General features: G+C 40.4%; 1 protein-coding gene and 2 long non-coding RNA genes across 4 annotated transcripts in view; 2 read left to right on the forward strand and 1 right to left on the reverse strand.

The window, feature by feature from the left end:
• Positions 1-7,195: 7,195 nt before the first annotated feature.
• The window catches only part of LOC126911769 (uncharacterized), a 72,589-nt gene continuing 58,312 nt past the window's right edge, over positions 7,196-21,472 (reverse strand). For both annotated transcript variants that reach the window (XR_007706288.1, XR_007706289.1), the window contains exon 2: positions 7,196-7,388. This is a non-coding gene — a long non-coding RNA (uncharacterized LOC126911769). The remainder of the gene's footprint in view (positions 7,389-21,472) is intronic.
• Positions 7,336-19,255, forward strand: LOC126911761 (uncharacterized). Its single transcript, XR_007706277.1, has 2 exons — positions 7,336-7,471; positions 18,906-19,255. It is a non-coding gene; the product is annotated as an uncharacterized LOC126911761 (long non-coding RNA).
• LOC118280905 (uncharacterized) lies at positions 11,190-19,255 on the forward strand. Its single transcript, XM_050700611.1, has 6 exons — positions 11,190-11,737; positions 13,549-13,646; positions 14,844-15,036; positions 15,530-15,680; positions 17,121-17,281; positions 18,362-19,255. The coding sequence occupies exons 1-6, from the start codon at positions 11,248-11,250 to the stop codon at positions 18,490-18,492; spliced, it is 1,224 nt and encodes a 407-aa protein (XP_050556568.1). The 5' UTR covers positions 11,190-11,247; the 3' UTR covers positions 18,493-19,255.

Consider the following 21,472-nt stretch of genomic DNA (forward strand, 5'->3'; position numbering starts at 1 on the left):
ATAAGTCGGTAAACGAGGAGACAGATCAGTCAACAATCGCCGCCGCCCATGGACACCCGAAACACCAGAAGCGTAACAAGTGCGTTGCCAGCCATTTGGGGGTTAAGGAATTTAAGGGTTGTTGGGGAATAGGTCATTGGGAAGATTTGGGTGGGGGTAATTTGGCCTCCGGTAACCTCACTCACACAACGTAACACAAAGCAAGCGTGGCTATATCACTCCGGTCAAGTCGGTCCATTCAAGCCGAAGCATGGTGACCTCAGCCACGCCAAAACAACAAAAGGGATCGGAATGAAATTTGTTGGTGGGATAGATTATGGTCTGAAATAACACATAGGTTATTGTGGCGACACATGCCAAATGACAAGTGACAGATGACAGAAGTCGCACATAGACTATCGATGAACAAATCAACGGATGACGTCATAAACCATACATCGCATATGTGGTTCAGTTGGAAAGTCCGCCACACTCGATCACCTCGCCTGGTCGGAGGACCCTCCTTTTCTTAGGGAACATTACTCTCTGTTCTCTAAACTACTTTTTATCCTACAGAAACGCGCCGCGAAGCGGCTAGCATTAGCTAATGTTTATTTAACTACACTATTGTGTACTATAAACCCTCTTTCACCAAGTATTGTTGTTATATTGCTACCACATCACCAGCGATGCTCGAGAAATTAGGTTAATTGATAACTAAAATATTCAACGCGACTTAACCGCAGATCGATGAACAAACCGACTGTTAACTGTTAACACTAGCTAATCTTAATCATGTGTTCGTAAACTAGCTTCTACCCCTTCACTGTCTTCTCCGATAATAATATCTTCTGATTTATTTCGTTGCGGGATCCAAGACAGTCATTCATGTCCCTGGGACGCGCCGGACTTCAGTGTTCCGGTGTTTTCATGGTTGTATCTACTGTAGATCCTGGCTTTGGGAGGTTGTGGCGGGCTTGTCCCATTAAAAAAATTGCTTTTACACGTGAGTTTGACCGCGTTGCCGTGGGATAAAATGTGATAATTAACCCTGAAGCAAGGCGATTCTTCAAAATAAAGAAAATAATAAGTTAACAGCGCCGATTGAAACTCAAAATTTGGTTTCAATAAATTGACAATCAATCACATTATGACATCTCTTTGTACTTGCTTCATGGTGTTAACTTTGACAATAATGTTGGCTCGTTTGCTGTCCGACGACACAAATAAAACTCTATTTGTTAAAAAGGGAACCGCCTTCAATGGCCCATCTACCGCCCCCTTTTTATAAGTCAGTTAATATCCCTAAAACCTCCTATGTCTGAAAAATACTATACTGAAAACCGTATCAAAATAGTTTACGCCAAACGTCAGATAATTGCGCACAAACATACATATGTACATACAGGTCAAACTGAGAATCTTCATTCTTTGAAGTCGGTTAAATAATTGTAGCTTACCCTTCGGCGTTGTGGAGTCTGGACCGCGAGGCACGATCATACTCGTCACTGTTGATTTCTGAAACAAAAGAAAGAAGCAAATTAGGATAGGTAAAGTAGCAGGGTGTCGTAGTGGCTCGGAGGCTTAAGACATCCTCTCCTCATGCATATCGTCACACCTTTAATCCCCGAAGTGGTAGACAGAGGTGTACATTATGCACGTAATGCCGCTGTACAATGTTTGTTTTATATGAAACACGCCAGTAATCGAGCAGACGTATTTACCTGATGGTAGAGAATCGCCGCCGCCCATGGACACTTGGTACACCAGAGGCATTGCAAGAGCGTTGGCGGCTTTTTGGTAGTTAGGAATTTAAGGGTTGTTGTTCGGGAATCGGGGATTGGTAAGGGGGGAATTGGGCCTCCGGTAACCTCACTCACACAACGAAACAACGCAAGCGTTGTTTTACGTCGGTTTTCTGTGAGACCGAGGTATCACTCCGGTCGAGCCGACTCATTCGTGCCGAAGCATGGCTCTTCCACGCAACAATGTACACCCACGTTTCACAATTTATACTGTAAGTCCCATGTAATAGAGGCTGAGCCTATTGCCATTATAACAGTGAATGATTTTCTCCCCTTTAAAAAAACAATATAACATGTCTAACGTATAAAAATAAAGTAACCACGACCTAATTTGAATATTCAATAAAGAATAAAGAAATATTATGATTTGTTCAATAAAAGTTCACCTCTGCCTACCCCTTGGAGGTACAATTACAAATATACTCGATTCCCAATTGTATTGTTTTACTCCCAAAGTTTATTTTAAGTAGGAAAGAAAAATATGAATAACTCGTGTTCCTAAAAATCAGAATGAGGGTGCTTTTCCACCAGAGATGTGCTATGTAGCTATACTACGAAGATGTAATAGGTAAGCTGTAAAACTATGTAACCGTTTCCACTGATACTAAGCTATGTAGCTGTGCGAGGAAGATGCACAGGATGATGCGATGTATTGATAGTAGTAATATAGATTGGCTTCACTACTATCAATACATCGCATCATCCATATAAAAACATATCTAAACTGAGTCCGTTTCCGCCAGTACTAAGCTAAATGTGGGAGGCCAATTCCTCCTTCCCAATATACCCATTCCCCGATTCCCCAACATTCCTAACCCCCAAAAGGCCGGTAACGCACTTGTAACGCCTCTAGTGTGTCAAGTGTCCTTGGCGGGAGCGATGGCTTACCATCAGGTGATATGTCTGATCGTTTACCGGTGTGTGCCATAAAAAAGTAAATTAATAAATATGATTGGTGGAAGCCAAACGCATCCACAGCAACGTAGCATAGCACATCTCTGGTGGAAAATCACCTTAACGAATAACGGTTTTTTAAGTCAACAGAAAACGTTATTACAACGTTATTATGCCTAACGGTTTTCTCTTACGAAAATGAGAAGATTTTGTGGTTAAAATAACATATTATTTCTGATATCGGTTATGGCACAGGTAAAGTGAAATAAGTATTTATTTAATACATGCGAACCTCGTGAACTTTGCCTCGCCTTGCTTGGTTTTTTTTGCGATTTTTTTATTAGGTTCATTTTTTATATACAGTGTGTGACAAAATACCCATATTATTATACATGAAGAAGCACTGAAGAATACAGGTTGAATAGAATCTCTACAAAAAATTGTGTCGTATGATTCTTGATTTTAAATCATACAAACGTGTCACAACACTACAGAGGTCACTCGCTAATATACGAAACATTTCTTCTGTAAATCTGATCTGATGTTCGGTTTCTGGAATTTTATGTATTGGAAAATTTCATAACTTCGTTCCATGAAAACATGAGTTTAAAAACCCTTCCCGTATCGTTTGTTATGTTATACAGAAACCGTGCATTTGATATGTACCTACCCTTTTTGTTACACCCTGTATATATCGTCAAGCCTTTTATTCCCGAAGGAGTAGGCAGAGGTGTACATTGTGATACGTAATCCCAGTATACAATGCACAGGTACACTCACTTTTCACAATTTGTGTTATAAGTCCCATGTAATAGGTGGTGAGCCTATTGCCATATACTGGGCACAATTTTCAGACTCCGTACTACTACTGAGAAATTTTTGACAAACCGAAAAAAGCCCAGCAATACTTTGCTCGACCCGGCCATCGAACCTAAGACCCGTTGCCCAGTAGTCACACTTGCAACAACTCGGTCAACGAGGCAGTCTTAGGTTCCTTTTTACTTTTATTATACGTGTAAAAATGCGAGGAGTGGTTACAGTACCTCGCGCGTGTGATTGAGGGTTAAGTGTGGGAGAGCCATGCTTCGGCACTGCTGGGCCGGCTCGACCGGAGTAATACCACGGCCGAGCAGAAAACCGACGTGAAACAACGCTTGCGTTGTGTTTCGTTGTGAGTGAGGTTACCATAGGCCCAATTACCCCCTTTCCAATCCCAGATTCCCCTAAACATCCCGTTTTAAAGTTCTAATGATATTATTATTTTATCACAATTAATTAAAATAAATAAATAGATAACATAATAGGTATTCACGATCCCATTATAAGTCTGAAATGTAATAATATTGTGTTATTATAGATATTATATAATGTAATAATTTTTAATAAGTAAAGCAATGTTTAGGTTGGAACGAGCAGCTAGCTTGTGGGAGTTTGTTTCAGTGTGTTGCCTGCAGGCTAGTATGTGGCCATTGTTACATCCGACACGACACGTCATCGTACTACGGAGTGCGTCATTTTATACCGTATGGAGAAACCTCTTATGATATGATATTATATGAGAAATCCTTAGGCGGAGACTCGTTTAATCGTCCGAAGATTTGAAATTGATTCCCGCCTTGGGCGTGTGAAGAAGGAGTGTCAGGCTCTTACTAACTAAAGGCCACCCCGTTCCTACTCTTACTCTTCGAGCCGGAGCTTCGGTAAACCCGCTAGGTAGTCTGCAGCTCTGGATTAGGCATCAGCTCTACTGGGCCCCATCTGTGGTGGTCTGATGGCTCTTTGAGGCGCACGCGGAACGCGACGCGCCGCACGCACGGGTCTGGTTCTGTTCGGGCGGCGAGCTACCCTTGCTCGCCGTCCGCAGACCCGCACTTACGGTGGCCGGAGATCGTCACGCGACACTACGTACCTACTAAGTAATTTTCAGTAATAAAGATGGTAAACTACCTCAATACTGATCAAAAAGTGTAATAACTATGAAAATGTACAACTAGCTACTTTTGCGCGGTTTTACCCGCTCTGCTCGGTTTCTATTGATCGTGGCTTAATGTTTTATAGCCTAACCTTCCTCAATAAATGCGTTATCCAACACAAAAAGAATTATTCAAATCGGACCAGTAGTTCTGGAGATTAGCGCGTTCAAACAAACAAACAAACAAACAAACAAACTCTTCAGCTTTATAATATTAGTATATATACAGTACCTATTGAGAAACCTCTTATGATATGATATTATATGAGAAATCCTTAGGCGGAGACTCGTTTAATCGTCCGAAGATTTGAAATTGATTCCCGCCTTGGGCGTGTGAAGAAGGAGTGTCAGGCTCTTACTGACTAAAAACCACCCCGTTCCTACTCCTACTTTTTAAGTCGGAACCCCGGTAAACCCGCTAGGCAGTCCGCAGCTCTGGATCAGGCATCAGCCCTACTAGAACCCCATCTGTGGTGGTCTGATGGCTCTTTGAGGCGCGTGCGGAACGCGACGCGCCGCACGCACGGGTCTGGTTCTGGTCGGGCGGCGAGCTACCCTTGCTCGCCGTCCGCAGACCCGCACTTACGGTGGCCGGAGATCGTCGCGCGATACTACGTACCTACTAAGTAATTTTCAGTAATAAAGATGGTAAACTACCTCAATACTGATTTAAGTGAAATAACTATGAAAATGTACAATATGTGAATAATGCAGTTTGTGAAAATACAATCATTTTGTTACATACATTCTATTGTTTTCCTGCTACCAACATATCGCCCACATACTTCGAATTCTTTTTCTTAAAAAAAAATGTCTTTCATTAGGGTTTTCTCCAGTGTCGTGTGTGCGTTTACAAACATACAAGTTCACATACACATGACACCCAGACCCGAAACAACAATTTGTGGATCACACATATTATGAGTGCGGGAGAGCCACGCTTCGGCACGAATGAGAGCCACACAGAAAACCGACGTGAAACAACACTTGCGTTGTGTGTCCCTTGTTGTCCCTTCCCAATAACTTATTCCCCAACAACCCTTAAATTCCTAACTACCAAAAGGCCGACAACGCACTTGTAACGCCTCTGGTGTTTCAGTGTCCATGGGCGGCGGCGATTGAAGGGATCCGTATCCGGAGCTGCGGACAACGTAACAGGCTACCGGGGCTCCGGCTCAAAGCAGGAGAAGGAACGGGATGGTTTTTAGTCAGTAAGAGTCTGACACTCCCTCCCGCCTCACCTAAGGCGGGAGAAGTCATTGGATGATTTACCCCCTCAAAAAAAGGATCGGTCTGGGGCAGTGCGAAAGGGACGGAGCTATGTAGGTTGTATAGTTCCGTCCCTCTCGCACTGCTCAGTGATCGACCATTCTGACACAATTGTAATAGCAGACTAAGGCCCCTGCTCGTTTACCGGCTTATACCATGAAAAAACATGACAAAGAGTTGCTCCGTACGGGAATCAGCGCAACAGCCTGTTGCCGTGTTATCGTGTAACAACGGAATCGAACCCCTAACCTTGTGGTGCCCAGTTAGTCCTTTAATTAGGTACTGTACCGCCGCGGGGCAACTTGTACCTTAAACCTTGTTTCACATCAAATTGTACCAACGATATTTTATATTATAGCTGGGGAAACTCATTCAAAGTCAAAGTCAAATCATTTGTTCTAATTAAACCATAATGGTAAGCGTCTACAGGCCCGCATCGTACGCATCGCACGCCACGGATTTTAGTTTGTCTTGTATAGAAACTCATACAACTGCGTCCACTGATCCGCATCGTACGGACCGCATCGTCGGCAATGCCTACATGCGATATGTACTAAAGACGTCATACGAAATGCGTGCGATGTGTACCATATCCTTTAAACCATCAAGAAAAGAACTCCGTTTTAAAAAGGCCGGCAACGCACCTATGACCCCTCTGGTGTTGCTGCTGACCAAAGGCTCTTGCACGGAGAAGGTTTGAGCATTAATCGCCACGCTTACTCAATGCGGGTTGGTAATTTCAAACTTATAATTAGAAATTATAACTCCGGTTCTCGAATCCAAAGTTTTTTTTAATTTTCGGCCGTAAGTTTTATGGATTTACTAATAGAATTACTTGAAATAACGTTTTATTTTTAATTTCATATCAAAATCTATTTATTTGTCATCATTTCATTGGTTCATTTTTGTTCACGAAAGTTCGCAATAAATAGAATTGTAGTATATCATCTGCGAAGTTTCGTCCGAAACTTCGTTTATCGTTGAATTAGAGTAGGCCCAGGTTTCCTCATGATGTTTTCCTTAACCGTGTCTATAATTTTTACATTACCTAACTGCTGAGCCTGTACCAAGCGCAGGTTCGGTCATGTATGGAGTACTGTTCTCACCTTTGGGACGGCTCGGCCAAATACCAGCTGGATGCGCTCGAACACATTGAAAGGCGTGCCAAGAGGCTCATCAATGACGATGCGCTTGTGGAGGCCCGGCTTCAAAGCCTTGAACACAGGCGCAAGGTCGCAAGCCTTTCCGTTTTTTACCGGATACATTTCGGAGAGTGTGCGGGGGAATTGCACAACTTGATTCCCCCTAGTCCTTTTCATCATCGAACCACAAGACAATCGGCGAGGCGTCACCGCTTCATGGTAGATATCCCACCCACTCGCACGAAGCGCTTCGCTTCAAGCTTCCTTGTGCGAACTGCTAGGGAGTGGAACTCCTTGCCGGAGTCTGTGTTTCCTGATGGGTATAACCTGGGTGTCTTCAAGGCCCGAGTGAATAGGTTGCTTATGGGCAGACGTGCTCCACCGTAGGCCGCATCATCACTTACCATCAGGTGAGATAGCGGTCAAACGTCGACCCATTAAATGTAAAAAAAAAAAACCTTCATACCCCGTCATCATCTCTAAGTTTTTAAACTGACATGGTCACTAACACTAATATTACAACTTTGTCTGCTCTTAAACATCCACCCGCATTTACTCCAGTTCATCCGTGATCATGGCGCTTGCAACAGTGCCGAAATATCGGAAACTCATAGACATAAATAAACATGGTAAATATCCCGTCTCAAGTTCTAATGATATCATCCCTATTATTTCTATCTTTCAATGGCATAGCTTTCAGTATAGAAATGAGTTAAAAAAATTCTATATCAGAGAACCTATTAAGAATTGTTATTTTTTCGGCGGAAAATATAATTATTTCAGTAATTTCGTGTCTTACGTACGTTTTTACAAATTATTTTAGTTTTCTAATAAGGTGCCATGTTGAAAATGTTGTATGCCATGCCATTTTGTAGTTGTAATTAATACCTTTTTTTTGAGGGGGAAAATCATCCAATGACTTCTCCCGTCTGTTAGACTCTTACTGACTAAAAACCACCCCGTTCCTACTCCTGCTTTTCGAGCCGGAGCCCCGGTAAACGCGCTAGGTAGTCCGCAGCTCCGGGTATTTAATACCTTACCATGCAAATAAAGATTTTGAGTTTGAGTTTGTATTTTGGCTGCGCTGGTCGAGTGGCTAAAAGTGTAGCTGCTGAGAATTATATCATAGGTTTGGTTCTTTTTTGAAGAGGGGAAAATCATCCAATGACTTCTCCCGCCTTGGGTGAGGTGAGAGAAAGGTTTACCGACTTATATCATAAAAAAATCAAGATTAACACATTGAACGCCGTGGTGGTCACCGGTGACCGACGTTAACGGAGGATTTGCCTTTAATAGTTCTATTGGTAGTCAAAGACTTAAGAGTGTGTACCAAATATCAGATCGATATATGTATTATAATGTACCAATATCAATGTAACAAATATCCACAGACGGGGCTCAGAAGGGCTGATCCGGAGCTGCGGACTACCTAGTGGGCTACCGGGATTCCGGCTCCAAAAACAGGGGTAGGAACGGTGTGGTTTTTGGTCAGTAAGAATCTGACACTCTGTCGCCTCACCAAAGGCGGGATAAGACATTGAGTGCTTTTTCCCCTTTAAAAAAAAATTTTTGAGATACCTATCAAAAGTCTTAAAAAAACTTCGTCCAATCATATACCTACTCATACTCTTATTTAGAAGTGATATTTGTGACCATTCACTGCTTGAATGAATAAATAACTAAAAACAATTCAAATTAATGTTCCTCTTACCAAGTAACGATCTAATTAGGATTAAAAAATGTGCTAATATACGCTTTGCAGTAAAACAAACACTAATTTTGGTAACAGCGCCATCTATTGAAAATTTTCCCGAACTTCTATAGTACGCATCTAATGAGGGTTGAGTTTTCCACGGCGGTGAAATAAGTAAGCCGGCTTTCCACGTAGTACGAAGCGCGGCTAAGAGATGGCGCCACCGAGGACGCTCAAAATTTTTCTTTTGAGTTTTTCATTGTAAATACGAAAATTATTCAGAGGAAAGTTTTAACATGTAGTTTTAAATAAAGCTGGTAAATAAATAAGTGGTATAGATAAACATACACGTAACGTTCACAATTTCATAGAAAAAGTGTGGGAGAGCCATGCTTCGGCACGAATGGGCTGGCTTGACGGCATGGGCTCAAAGTAAAACCGACGTGAAACAACGCTTGCGTTGTGTTTCGTTGTATGAGTGAGGTTACTGGAGGCCCAATTCCCCCTTCCCAATCTTCCCAATCAAAAATAAAAAAAAAGAGAAAATTATCGTTTTTAACTTTTCAATACCGATATTGTATCAATTTAATCGCTTATGAAACCATTACAGGTAGGTTATAACCCCACTTTATCATGTGTCGAACACCTGCCAATCTTACTTCATGACCAACAATCGTAACAATGCAGGTTTAAGTAGGAACCATAATTCTCAGGACTGTGGTTGTCAAAGAGTTTGGGCGTAAGTGTTAAATGAGTTTTGGTACACGGATGTACATTAGAATATTCTATTTTTTAGTGGAGTTTTAGGTACAACTACTTCTTCTTTTTTTAAACGTTGCCCTACACTAGGATTTTCTCCCGTGTCGTGTGTGCGTTTACAAACATACAAGTTCACATACACATGACACCCAGACCCGGAACAACAATTTGTGGATCACACGAAGAGTTGTTCCGTGCAGGAATCAAACTCGCTACACTTTCCACGGTAGCCAGTTGCCCAGCCACAACGTTAACCGAACTGAAAATATTAGAAATATATTTTAAATTTTATATATTTTCAATGTTACTAGATAGACACTAAAAGCTAAAACGTCATAATTTTTTTTGTCTGTCTTTCTGACTGTATTTTGATGTGTCACTCCAAAATTTTTTTTTTGTCTGTCTTTCTGACTGTATTTTGATGTGTCACTCCAAAAGCGTTTTTTTTGTCTGTGTTTCTGACTGCATTTTAATGTGTCACGCCAAAACTACCTTGGAAAAAGGCGGCGACGGAAGTAAACTTTAAGAAACACCGTCGTAAAACCACTGTTTTTTCTTTTAGATAAGAATTGTATGCTGAAACGTACAAGTTTATAATCAAACGATACTAGTAAGGCTTTCAAAGGAAGTGATTGAAAATTTCAGCAACGAATAGAAAGAAAAGAGATTTACTTACTTCTATAAAGAAGATTTGTCTTTGAATAAAATAATAAAGGGGATTTGTTTTGTAAACATTTGTTAATTAAGTAATGTTGTTGTTATTGTAAAACAGAACTGTCATTTTGGTGAAGTCGGTTAAAATCAGGTTAGTTTTTTCTTACTATGTTTTTGTGAGAGCTGTTTTACTTTGCTTCTAATAATAATTATGGCAAAAATAGGACCCCTTTTAGTTTTAAGTCAAATTTCCGTGGTGCTTGGCGACTGGGCTTCTTTCAATTGTGCAGTCTCTTTTGTGCCTTTAGGTTTAAGTCAGAGTCGACTGCCTCGTTGGTCGAAAGTCGCAAGTGCGACTGCCGGATAAGGGGTTTCGGGTTCGATTCCCGGTTCGGGCAAAGTATTACTGGGCTTTTTTCGGTTTTTCGAAAATTTCTCATTAGTAGCACGGAGTCTGGAATTGTGCCCAGTATATGGCAATAGACTCACCCCCTATTACATGGTACTTATAACTCCAGTATATGGCAATAGACTCACCCCCTATTACATGGGACTTATAACACAAATGGTGAAAAGTGGGTGTACATTGTATAGCGGCATTACGTGCCGTAATGTGCACCTCTGCCTGCCCCTTTGGGGATAAAAGGCGTGACGTTTTTAATTGTGACGTGTCTAATATTTTTTTCATTACCTAACTGACAGACTAAATAGATTATTAATTTTCATACCCCGTCATCATCCCTATTAAATAAATTTAATCGGTTTGAAACCAATCAACGACAAGTACCAATATGACTATACTTTCTAAGATTACTGAGACACCACTGACAAACGGTGAAGGAAAACATCGTAAGGAAACCTGGGCTTATAATTTCACCCGCATTGAGCAAGCATGGTGGATTAATGCTCAAATCTTTTCCATGCGAGAAGAGGCCTTTGGTCAGCAGTGGACACTTATAGGTTGATGATGTGTGATGTGTTATTATATTTCACGATTTAAAAAAAAAACCTTCTATTTCAGCAAAACCCACCCACAAGAAGAATCATGTACTAAAACCTTTCAAGACAGAACTCCTAAAAATGTGGCATATACTATGGATACCAGTTCTCATACCGACTCTAATAATTAAGTCAAACTGCGATAATAATCGAACCCACACCGACGTTTACATCCAATACTCCGGACACGCCGAGGCAGATCTACCTGACACTATACCAGATACAACCAAAAAAACAACGACAACTACATCAACAACAACGACTTTAAAACCTAGTGTAAAAACAACCGTTTTCACAGTGACAACTCCTAACAAAACTGTTGAAACAACGGTTTTAACAACTGTACCGACAACTGAATCTACAACTCCTAAAACAACGACTTTAAAACCAGTTAAAACGACAACTGTTAAGTTTAGTGAGGAGGTAACTGATCCAGTCCTCTTTGTACCAAATGTAGGGAGTGCAAGGAGGGACGACGGGTATCTAGATGGAATTAAAATCAAAGATTTACTTATGATGACACCGCTGCCTGAAGTTATGAATAACAGATTTCATGATGAAAAGACTCTTGGTAAGTAACAGTTTCATCTTTTGTTTTATAGAATACAATGGATATGGAACATATTAGGATTTTCTCCTGTGTCGTGGGTGCGTTTACAAATATAAAAGTTCACATACACATCACACCCAGACCCGAAACAACAATTTGTGGATCACACAAAGAGTTGTTCCGTGCGGGAATCGAATCTACACGCTACACGGTACGCGACGATCTCCGGCCACCGTAAGTGCGGGTCTGCGGACGGAGAGAAAGGCTCGCCGCCCCACCAGATCCAGACCACCACAGATGGGGCCCAATAGGGCTGATGCCTAATCCGGAGCTGCGGACTGCCTAACGGGTTTACCGGGGCACAGGCTCAACAAGAACGAGTAGGAACGGGGTGGTTTTAGTCAGTAAGAGTCTAACCGTCCTCTCACCTCGCCCGAGGCGAGAGAAATAATTGGATGATTTTCCCCCCTCAAAAAAAGCCGGTCGCCTAGCTAACGCACTAACCGTGCAGTCAAGTCTATACCGTAAAACATGGCAACTTTACCATATTTTAGAACAAAACACGAAATATATTTTTAACCATAAGACGCATAGAAACCAAAACTATATATTTAGAATTGTAGTCTATCTGGCTCACTTTACCGTAATCGTCATTAAATACAAACACTTATTTTAGCCGTAGTAAAGAAAAAACAACATGGGTAAAGATACCAAATTTTTGGCAACTTTACCTACGCGCCGTATTCATCGTGTATTGCATATTGAACAGTTGTTGAGGTACAGAGGGCTTCATCTAGGACTACTTCGTATTAAAATGCAAACAGTATGAGGAAATCTATAAAGATAACGGCTACACAGACATTAGGGAAAGTTGCCACGGGTTTCATCGTAATTTACATACAAATAATTTGTTACGCTCGGGGTTGTCAAAAAAGGAGGAACTTTTTTATGACATGTATATTTAAAAAAAAATTAATAAACCTTAAACCTAAAGTAAAATAACGCACAAATTTCTAACATAAATATTATTCCTTTTTAAACTAAATTAAGTTCTAAAATTTTAAGTATTTATGTTTAAAATTGTAAAAAAGGCTACAAAATAATGTTTAATCCTTGACTTTTTAATTTTATGACTTCACTATCTCCATAGCTAATTATAACATCACTTCCGTACAATTTTTATAGTGTCTAGCTCCGAGTTTTCTGCGGTTTTGTTTCATGGGAGCCATTTTGGCTGTAAAACAAAAGGTATTATTAAATACATTATATCTTATCATCCAGGATATTCACTATTATGCTGTGAAATTTAGGTATTCGAAAATGGTTACATACACACAAACAAGAAAAAAACATTTATTGCCAACCCTAACTGTAGGTAAAGTTGCCGTGGCAACTTTACCTAACCTGTGTTAACATTACCGAAGCGATTATTTATCAATAAATTAAAGAAAAAGCAATTGCTGACACTACAACAGTAATCCCAACTATAATATACATACAAGATCAAAATTTCACTCACCTGTGACAAATAGTTAAGGCTCTGTGAGCACAATTTAGGAACTACTAACTTTTAGCACATTTTCACGCTTACATTGTGACGGCTATTACTGGCATCATAGCAGTCTTGCGTCTACGCAAAATATAGTAAATATTTCCTTTTAATGTCTAAAAAATACTACTATTACAAAACAGAATTCTAGTGGGTAGATTTTTAGATAAATGAGTTTATACCGAATACCTATAGTATGGTAAAGTTGCCAAGGGCCCGGTAAAGTTGCCATAGTTTACCGGTATATGTTTTCTCAAAACTGTGTGTTTCTTTGTGATTTTAGATGCACAAAAAGAGGACGTCGTGTTTGTAGTGGGGAAGAACGGTGAAGGGAACTCGGATAAGAAACCAGATAGAAACACGAACTTCAATTCTAACCAGGTATGTTATACTGAGCTTTTTTCGGTTTTTCGAAATTTTCTCAGTAGTAGCACGGAGTCTGGAATTGTGTCCAGTTTATGGCAATAGGCTCACCCCCTATTACATGGGACTTATAACACAAATGGTGAAAAGTGGGTGTACATTGTATAGCGGCACTAGCGACCCGCCCCGGCTTCGCACGGGTGCAATGCTGATATACTAAATACGCTACAGAAAAACTGTGAACGTTGTTTATAAAAAAACATAGCGGCCCGCTCCGACTTTGCACGGGTTTAAAATATGAAACTCACTGAAAAAATGATAAAATCAATCCAGTAGATTTGATTTATTCATTTACTGCCCGTAGCCCGCACGCGTTTTTGGAGTACTTAAAACAATTCCCCTTTCCTTATTTATAGGCACGCTGCCGCCGCGCCGCGTCGCCGTAAACGCTACGTTCCGCAATTTTTAAATCTGTACATCTTCAAAAATATTGATTTAAATCAGATGCTGTAAAAGGCCAAATAGATCTATATTAAATCAACAATGTATTTAAGGTATTTAATTGGATAAGGATTAATGCTGTATTGGTTAAAATCGCTTCGAATATTAGTCATTATTTGTCGTAAAAAGTAAATGACAAAAAAATGTTATTGTGGGATATCCATAAGAGATAGACATATACCATCGCGGAGTTTTCTGTAGACCTTTTCATTGTGTACAATACTTAGTACATTATTTTGATAAATCTCGTAGGATTCAGCCTGAGTTTGCAATGTAAGCGGAAAAAATGTAATTATTTGCGACATCACATTAGAAACCTCAAAATTAACAGCATTTGTCTACTATTTAATGGATGATATTATACATAAAAACCTTCCTCATGAGTTACTCTATCTATTAAAAAAACCGCATCAAAATCCGTTGCGTAGTTTTAAAGATTTAAGCGTTCATAGGGACAACACACATGACAGAAAAAGCGACTTTGTTTTATACTATGTAGTGATTACGTGAGATCGATTGCGGTATGTTTTTTATTTTGCGGGGGAATATCAGCCAATGACTTCCCCTTCTTGGGCGAGGCGAGAGAGAGTGTCAGACTGTTACTGACTAAAAAGTAGCAGGAGTAGGAACGGGTTGGCCCGTGGCGAGATAGCGGCCAAACGTCGACCCATCAAATGTAAAAATAAAATATTTTTAATGGTATATCTTTTTCAGGTAGATGATTATGAGGACTCGGAGACCAAAGTCACTCGGAAACCTAGGCTGATTTGTTCCAATCTGAATTGTAATAACACTATCAACTCAATATGTGGAGGCAAGATGGTCAACAGAGAATGGAAATATCGACTGTTTCTGAATGAGTGTTATTTGAGGAAAGTTAACTGTGGATTCAAGTATGAGATTAACCGTGAGTAGTATTTATTTTATTACAAGTTTTGGTAGGAGTTTAATGGTCAAATACTCAAACGTCACTCAATTTTAAGACGCGCTCAAGAATAGTTCTGACCCTACAAATTCTTTGCCAATGACAGAGATAGCACGATATTTAAGTACAACTTAAAATAGAGTAGCATTTCAATATTTGGGCGTATGTGTGAGAGAGCCATGCTTCGGCACGACCGGAGTGATACCACGGCCGCCCATGGACACTTGAAACACCAGAGGCGTTACAAGTGCGTTGCCGGCCTTTTGGGGGTTAGGAATTTAAGAGTTGTTGGGGAATCGGGGATTGGGAAGATTGGAGAGGGAAGTAATTGATTGGTAACAACGAAACACAACGCAAGCGTTGTTTCACGTCGGTGTACTGTGAGGCCGTGTTATCACTCCGGTCGAGCCGGTCCATTCTTGCCGAAGCATGGCTCTCCCACACTTAGATGATGACTATGATGATTAAATTCCAGGATACAAGCAAGTTCCACCGGACAAATGTCAGACTGTAGGAGCTCATCTTGCGGAACGCCCATTTTCGTTCACACCGAAAATCTACAATTTCGAAAAAGCTGAACCGAAGCCAGAATCGTTTGATCGTCGAAAAGGCTTCGCTGCGAGACGGTAAAACAATAATATTTTATGTTTTTCAACTTAATACACACACTAGGATTTCTCCTGTGTCGTGGGTGCGTTTGCAAACATACAAGTTCACATGCACATGACACCCAGACCCGGAACAACAATTTGTGGATCACACAAAGAGTTGCTCCGTGCGGGATTTGAACCCGCTACACGTTGCACGGCAGCCAATTGCCCAGCCACCGCGCCAACCGTGCAGTCTGTATTATTAAACCGTTTTATTTGGCTTGCCTAGTTTGTTTCTTTGGGTCTTTAGTAATTAGAATTTCTGCCCCTTCCTGACGCATTTATTTTACGCACTCTTGGGGTGCTTTCAGAAATGTGGTGTGTAGCTATGTTACGAAGACGTAATAGCTAAGCTGTGAAACAATGTGACCGTTTCCACTGATACTCGTTATGTAGCTGTGCGAGGAAGATGCGCAGCTCGAGTATACGATGTATTGATAGTAGGGAAGCCGTCAATAGCACACATTAGCCATAGCCATAGTGAGCATGCATTTTTCCATATAAAAAACATTGCTTAGCTGAATCCGTTTGCACCAATGCTATACAGTGGACCAGTATGATTGGTTTGCTCTAGACTCCACAAGGTCCGTATAATAGACTACACCTGATGAAACAATTAAATTATCTAACATAGTGTTACGCTCAGATTGGGAACCTTCACCGAGGGAAGTGGAAACTATCGTTTTCTTTTTCTTCTCCTCTAATAATATCTTCTGATTTGTTTCTTTGCGGGATCCAAGACAGTCATATTCATGTTAATGAGACGCGCCGGACTTCAGTGTTCCGATATTTTCATGGTTGTATCTACTGTAGATCCTGGCGCACAGGAGTTGCAGCGGTATAGAAGGTTGAAGCGGGCTTGTCATTCTCTCAGTGAAATTTAATGCAGGAGACAGAATGACTGAAGCCTAAAGGCACAAAAGAGACTGAGCAACTAGGAGAAGCCCAATTGATGTCAAAGTCAAAGTCAAAATTATTTATTTCAAATAGATCAGGAAGGCACTTTTGAACGTCAAAGCAAACATAATAATATTAATAACGTCTGTCTGTCGGTCAGTCGTCTAGTGAAGCTATTTGCTCGTTCCAAAGTGTAGATTCCTATGGAGAAGAACGAGCAAGAAACTCCATAGGTTACTCTTTTTCAATCAGATTCACAATACAATTCTTGGTTACATTGTTCCGATTGCTTCAATTATGTGAGAACAATGTAAAACTAATATTCAGTCAAAGTGAATGAAAAAGAAAATAACCTTGAGGACAACAAAATCAATGCAGTCTGGAGCTGACCAGTCCCAGTTGACAGCGCCCGTTCACGAACATGACACGTACACCAGCACCGCCCAACTCAACCATGTTGCAGGGAATCGATGGCAAATATGACTACATATATCAGGTTTTGTTTATTTTCCCTTGCAGATCAATGTCGATGGATGCGAAGGGGCGGTTCTGTTCCCACACCTGCCCATCATCGTGTCCAGAGGATTATGACCCAGAGTGCGCCATCTCAGCCACTGGACAGAAACGGGTGTTCATGAACCATTGCAAATTGGACCAGAATTCTTGTTTTTATAGTGTCGGTAAGTATAAAATTTAATAAATATTTTTTTTAACATATTGAACGCCGTAGTGGTCACCGGCGACCGACGTTAGCGGAGGATTTGCCTTCAACAGTTTTCTTTTGGCAGTCAAAGACTTAACTATCCGACTTGAAAAAGAAAAACAAAACAGAGTTAGAAACCCAATTACCTAAAAAAAAGGATCGCTGCTTCTGGAGACAATTATATCCGGAGCTGCGAACTACCTAGCGAGTTACCGGGGCTCCGGGTCGAAAAGCAGGAGAAGGAACGGGGTGGTTTTTAGTCAGTAAGAGTCTGACACTCCCTCTCGCCTCGCCCAAGGCGGGAGAAGTCATGGGATGATTTTCCCCCCTAAAAAAAAAAAAAAAAACTTTTTAACTAACTGATTTCAAAAAGAAAAAGAAAACAGGAGGCCTACTCTAATTCAACAAAAAAACAAAGTTTGGTCCAAAACTTCGCAGATTGCATAGTACAATTCCATTTATTGCGAACTTTCGTGAACAAAAATGAACGAATGAAATAAAGATAAATAAATAGATTTTGATATGAAATTAAAAATAAAACGTTATTTCAAGTAATTCTATTAGTAAATCAATAAAACCTACGGCCGAAGATTAGACGAAACTTCGCATTTGAGAACCGGAGTAGCCCTACAGAACTCAAAGGGTTGGTTTCAGAGGGATTTTGTAAACCCAAACTCCACTATTACTTGCACTCACTATTTATTCACTTTCCGGCTAGGGGAATCTTTTTAGAAACTTACCCAAAATAAATTGTTTATCCCCATTCTTTTTTTATGTTATAAGCCGGTAAATGAGCAGACGGTTCGTCTGATGGTAAGCAATTGCCGCCGCTCTTGAACATCCAAAATAGCAGAGGTGTTACAAGTGCGTTGCCGGCCTTTTGGGGGTTAGAAACGGGGTGGTTTTTAGTCAGTAAGAGTCTGACACACTCTCTCACCTCACCCAAGACGGGAGAAGTCATTGGATGATTTTTCCCTCTTAAAAAAGCCAGAAATTATCCCTATATGCACTATGGAAGTACATCCAATTATTATTTTTTTTATTTTTTCTATTTCAGTATGGCACAGAAGCCCATTATCAGAGTGCGTGGGGGGCGAGAAGGCTCACTTACATCAGACCAGAGGCTTCGTCGGTTGGATGCAAAGAGTTGGGATACTCGACAAAAAAGGACACCTAGTATTAGAATAATCTTATTATAACTTTCATGAGACATACTAAATTAATTATTATGTTATCAGCTTACTCACGTAACTGTTTGACGAGGAACTCGACTAGTTTCAAGCCATGCTAGACGCTCATTCATGAGCAGCATTCCGCGACACACGACGCGGCGACTGTCGCTACTTGATTCCCCCTAGTCCTTTCCATCATCGAACCACAAGACAATCGGCGAGGCGTCACCGTTTCATGTTAGATATCCCACCCACTCGCACGAAGCGCTTCGCTTCAAGCTTCCTTGTGCGAACTGCTAGGGAGTGGAACTCCTTGCCGGAGTCTGTGTTTCCTGATGTGTATAACCTGGGTGTCTTCAAGGCCCGAGTGAATAAGTTGCTTATGGGCAGACGTGCTTCATCGTAGGCCGCATCATCACTTACCATCAGGCGAGATAGCGGCCAAACGTCGGCCCATTTAACATAAAAAAAAACTACTCGACTCTAGCATGGCTTGAAACTAGTTGAGTTCCTCGTCAGACAGTTACGTGAGTAAGCTGATAACATAATCATAAGAATAATGGCTTTATAGTACCCTTAAATTTTACAATTTAAGGACCGAGTAGATATTGCATTTTTTTAAGAGTATGCTGTATTATTTATTGGTCAATAGTAGCTTAATCTTTTGTCCTCCGACCTATGTATGTGTTTGTGCGCGATTATCTCGCGTTTGGTTGAATCTAAATAAAAAACCATCAATCTGTACATAATTTTGAAAATAAAACAATTTGCAAACTGCATTATTTTTTTTAAGTACACAGCATATTCCATTATACATACTTTGTCAATTTTATAGGGTGTTATCAAGCAAAAGTTTAAAACAACGCCATCTAGCACATCCTCATTGAACTCGCTAGAAATTTTCGAGTGTCATCAAATAAAGTTAAAAACAACGCCATCTAGCGGATTCTTGTTGAACTAGCTCGAAATGAACTCATAACTTTCATGTTTATGAATTGATAGTATTGTTTTCTAATTGTTATGTGAGTGAATTTAAGGGTTGTTGGGGAATCAGGGATTGGGAATTGAGCATCCGGTAACCTCACTCACACAACGCAAGCGATGTTTCACGTCGGTTTTCTGCTCGACCGTAGTATCACTCCGGTCGAGCCGGCCCGTTGATCTGTCTGCTCGTTTACCGGCTTATACTATGCCAAAAATAGATTGTCTAAGCACTTAAAGTTTGGCTAGACAGGCGACAAATGATCTATTAATTTTTGGCAACCGACGGCATAGCCGCTAATGGATGACTAAAAGCTTTTTAAGGTTTCATACTGAAAGTAATTTAATATTTAGTGAGGTTTTAGTGTCAACGACATATGTACGGTCAGCCAAATAATGTATCAGAGATATTGTAAAAAACAGAGATATTGACTGCCTCGTTGGACGAGTGGTCGCAAATGCGACTGCCGAACAAGGGGTCTCGGGTTCGATTCCCGGGTCGAGCAAAGTATTGCTGGGCTTTTTTCGGTTTCTCGAAAATTTCTCAGTAGTAGCATGGAGTCTGGAATTGTGTCCAGTATATGGCAATAGGCTCACCACCTATTACATGGGACTTATAACACAAATAGTGAAAAGTGTGTGTACATTGTATAGCGGCATTACGTGTCGTAATGTGCACTTCTGCCTACCCCTTCGGGAATAAAAGGCGTGACGTTGCGTTGCTGTGTGAAACAGAACATCTGTCACAGTTATCTTTATTTAAATTGAATGAATATTCAAAAGGTATTATCTTTTTCTTTAGAAAAAGTTTGGAAATAAAAGTAGCAATGCGTTAACAAGTCGAATTGTCCTCCTTTCATGAATATTTCATTGTTTTCACATGAATATTCAAACGTATTAAAATTGTGGGGAATGGAGGTAGGAGAGATACATAAAACGGTTTAGATAAACTTCTTCTTCCCATAGCACAGATCTTCCTAGTTTGGGTTATTAAATCCCACCACTTGTCATTTCAATTGTTTTAAACCTGGTCATGTAACATACTACAGAATTTATTACCGTATATTAATGATTATTATATAAGCTTAGTTTTAAGATCTATGTCACTATTAATATGGTGGAAAATAAATAAATGTATTATTTATTTATTATTATTAAATTCTATATACAGTATTCGCTACCCACCCCCTATTACATGGGATTTATAACACAAATGGTGATGAAAAGTGTGTGTACATTGTATAGCGGCATTACGTGCTGTAATGTGCACCTCTGCCTACCCCTTCGGGGATTAAAGGCGTGACGTTGCATTGCACAGTGCTAGCGATTTCGCCTACGTTCTTTTAGGATAAAAAGTAGCCTTATTGTTTCACCTGATGGTAAGCAATCGCCGCTGCCCATGGACACCCGAAATACCAGAGGTGTTACAAGTGTATTGTCGGTACGTAGCATAGCACATCTCTGGTGGAAAAGCACCCTTAATCTTTAAGTAATAAAAGTCATTTAAATTTTACTGTCGCTGGCTTTATGAAAGTAAAATGTACCATTAATTATGATTAAGCATTTTATTAGATACGGCGTTAAAATACGAAGCTGCGGACTGCCCCCGGAGCTACGGACTGCCTAGCAGGTTACCGGAGCTCCGGCTCGAAAAGCAGGAGTAGGAACGGGGTGGTTTTTAGTCAGTAAGAGTCTGACACTCCCTCTCGCCTCGCCCAAGGCGTCATTGGGAGGAGTCATTAAATGATTTTAGCCCCTTAAAAAGAGAAAAAAAGATAGTCCGCAGCTCCGGATAATGTGAATCTTTGCCTACCTTTTTATTATAAATATATTATTTTAAAGGCGTGATTATATTTACGACCCATTTAGTAATTTAAATGCGTGATTATATTTAACAAAAACAAACTACACACATTAGATTTAACGTCTCAATAATTAAGGATAGCCCAACCCATAAACGGAACAAATTATGTCCTTTAAAAATTTACCCTACCCAAGTTTCAAACCCACACCAC

Source organism: Spodoptera frugiperda, chromosome 19, assembly GCF_023101765.2.
Source record: "Spodoptera frugiperda isolate SF20-4 chromosome 19, AGI-APGP_CSIRO_Sfru_2.0, whole genome shotgun sequence".
NCBI classification, from domain to species: domain Eukaryota; kingdom Metazoa; phylum Arthropoda; class Insecta; order Lepidoptera; family Noctuidae; genus Spodoptera; species Spodoptera frugiperda.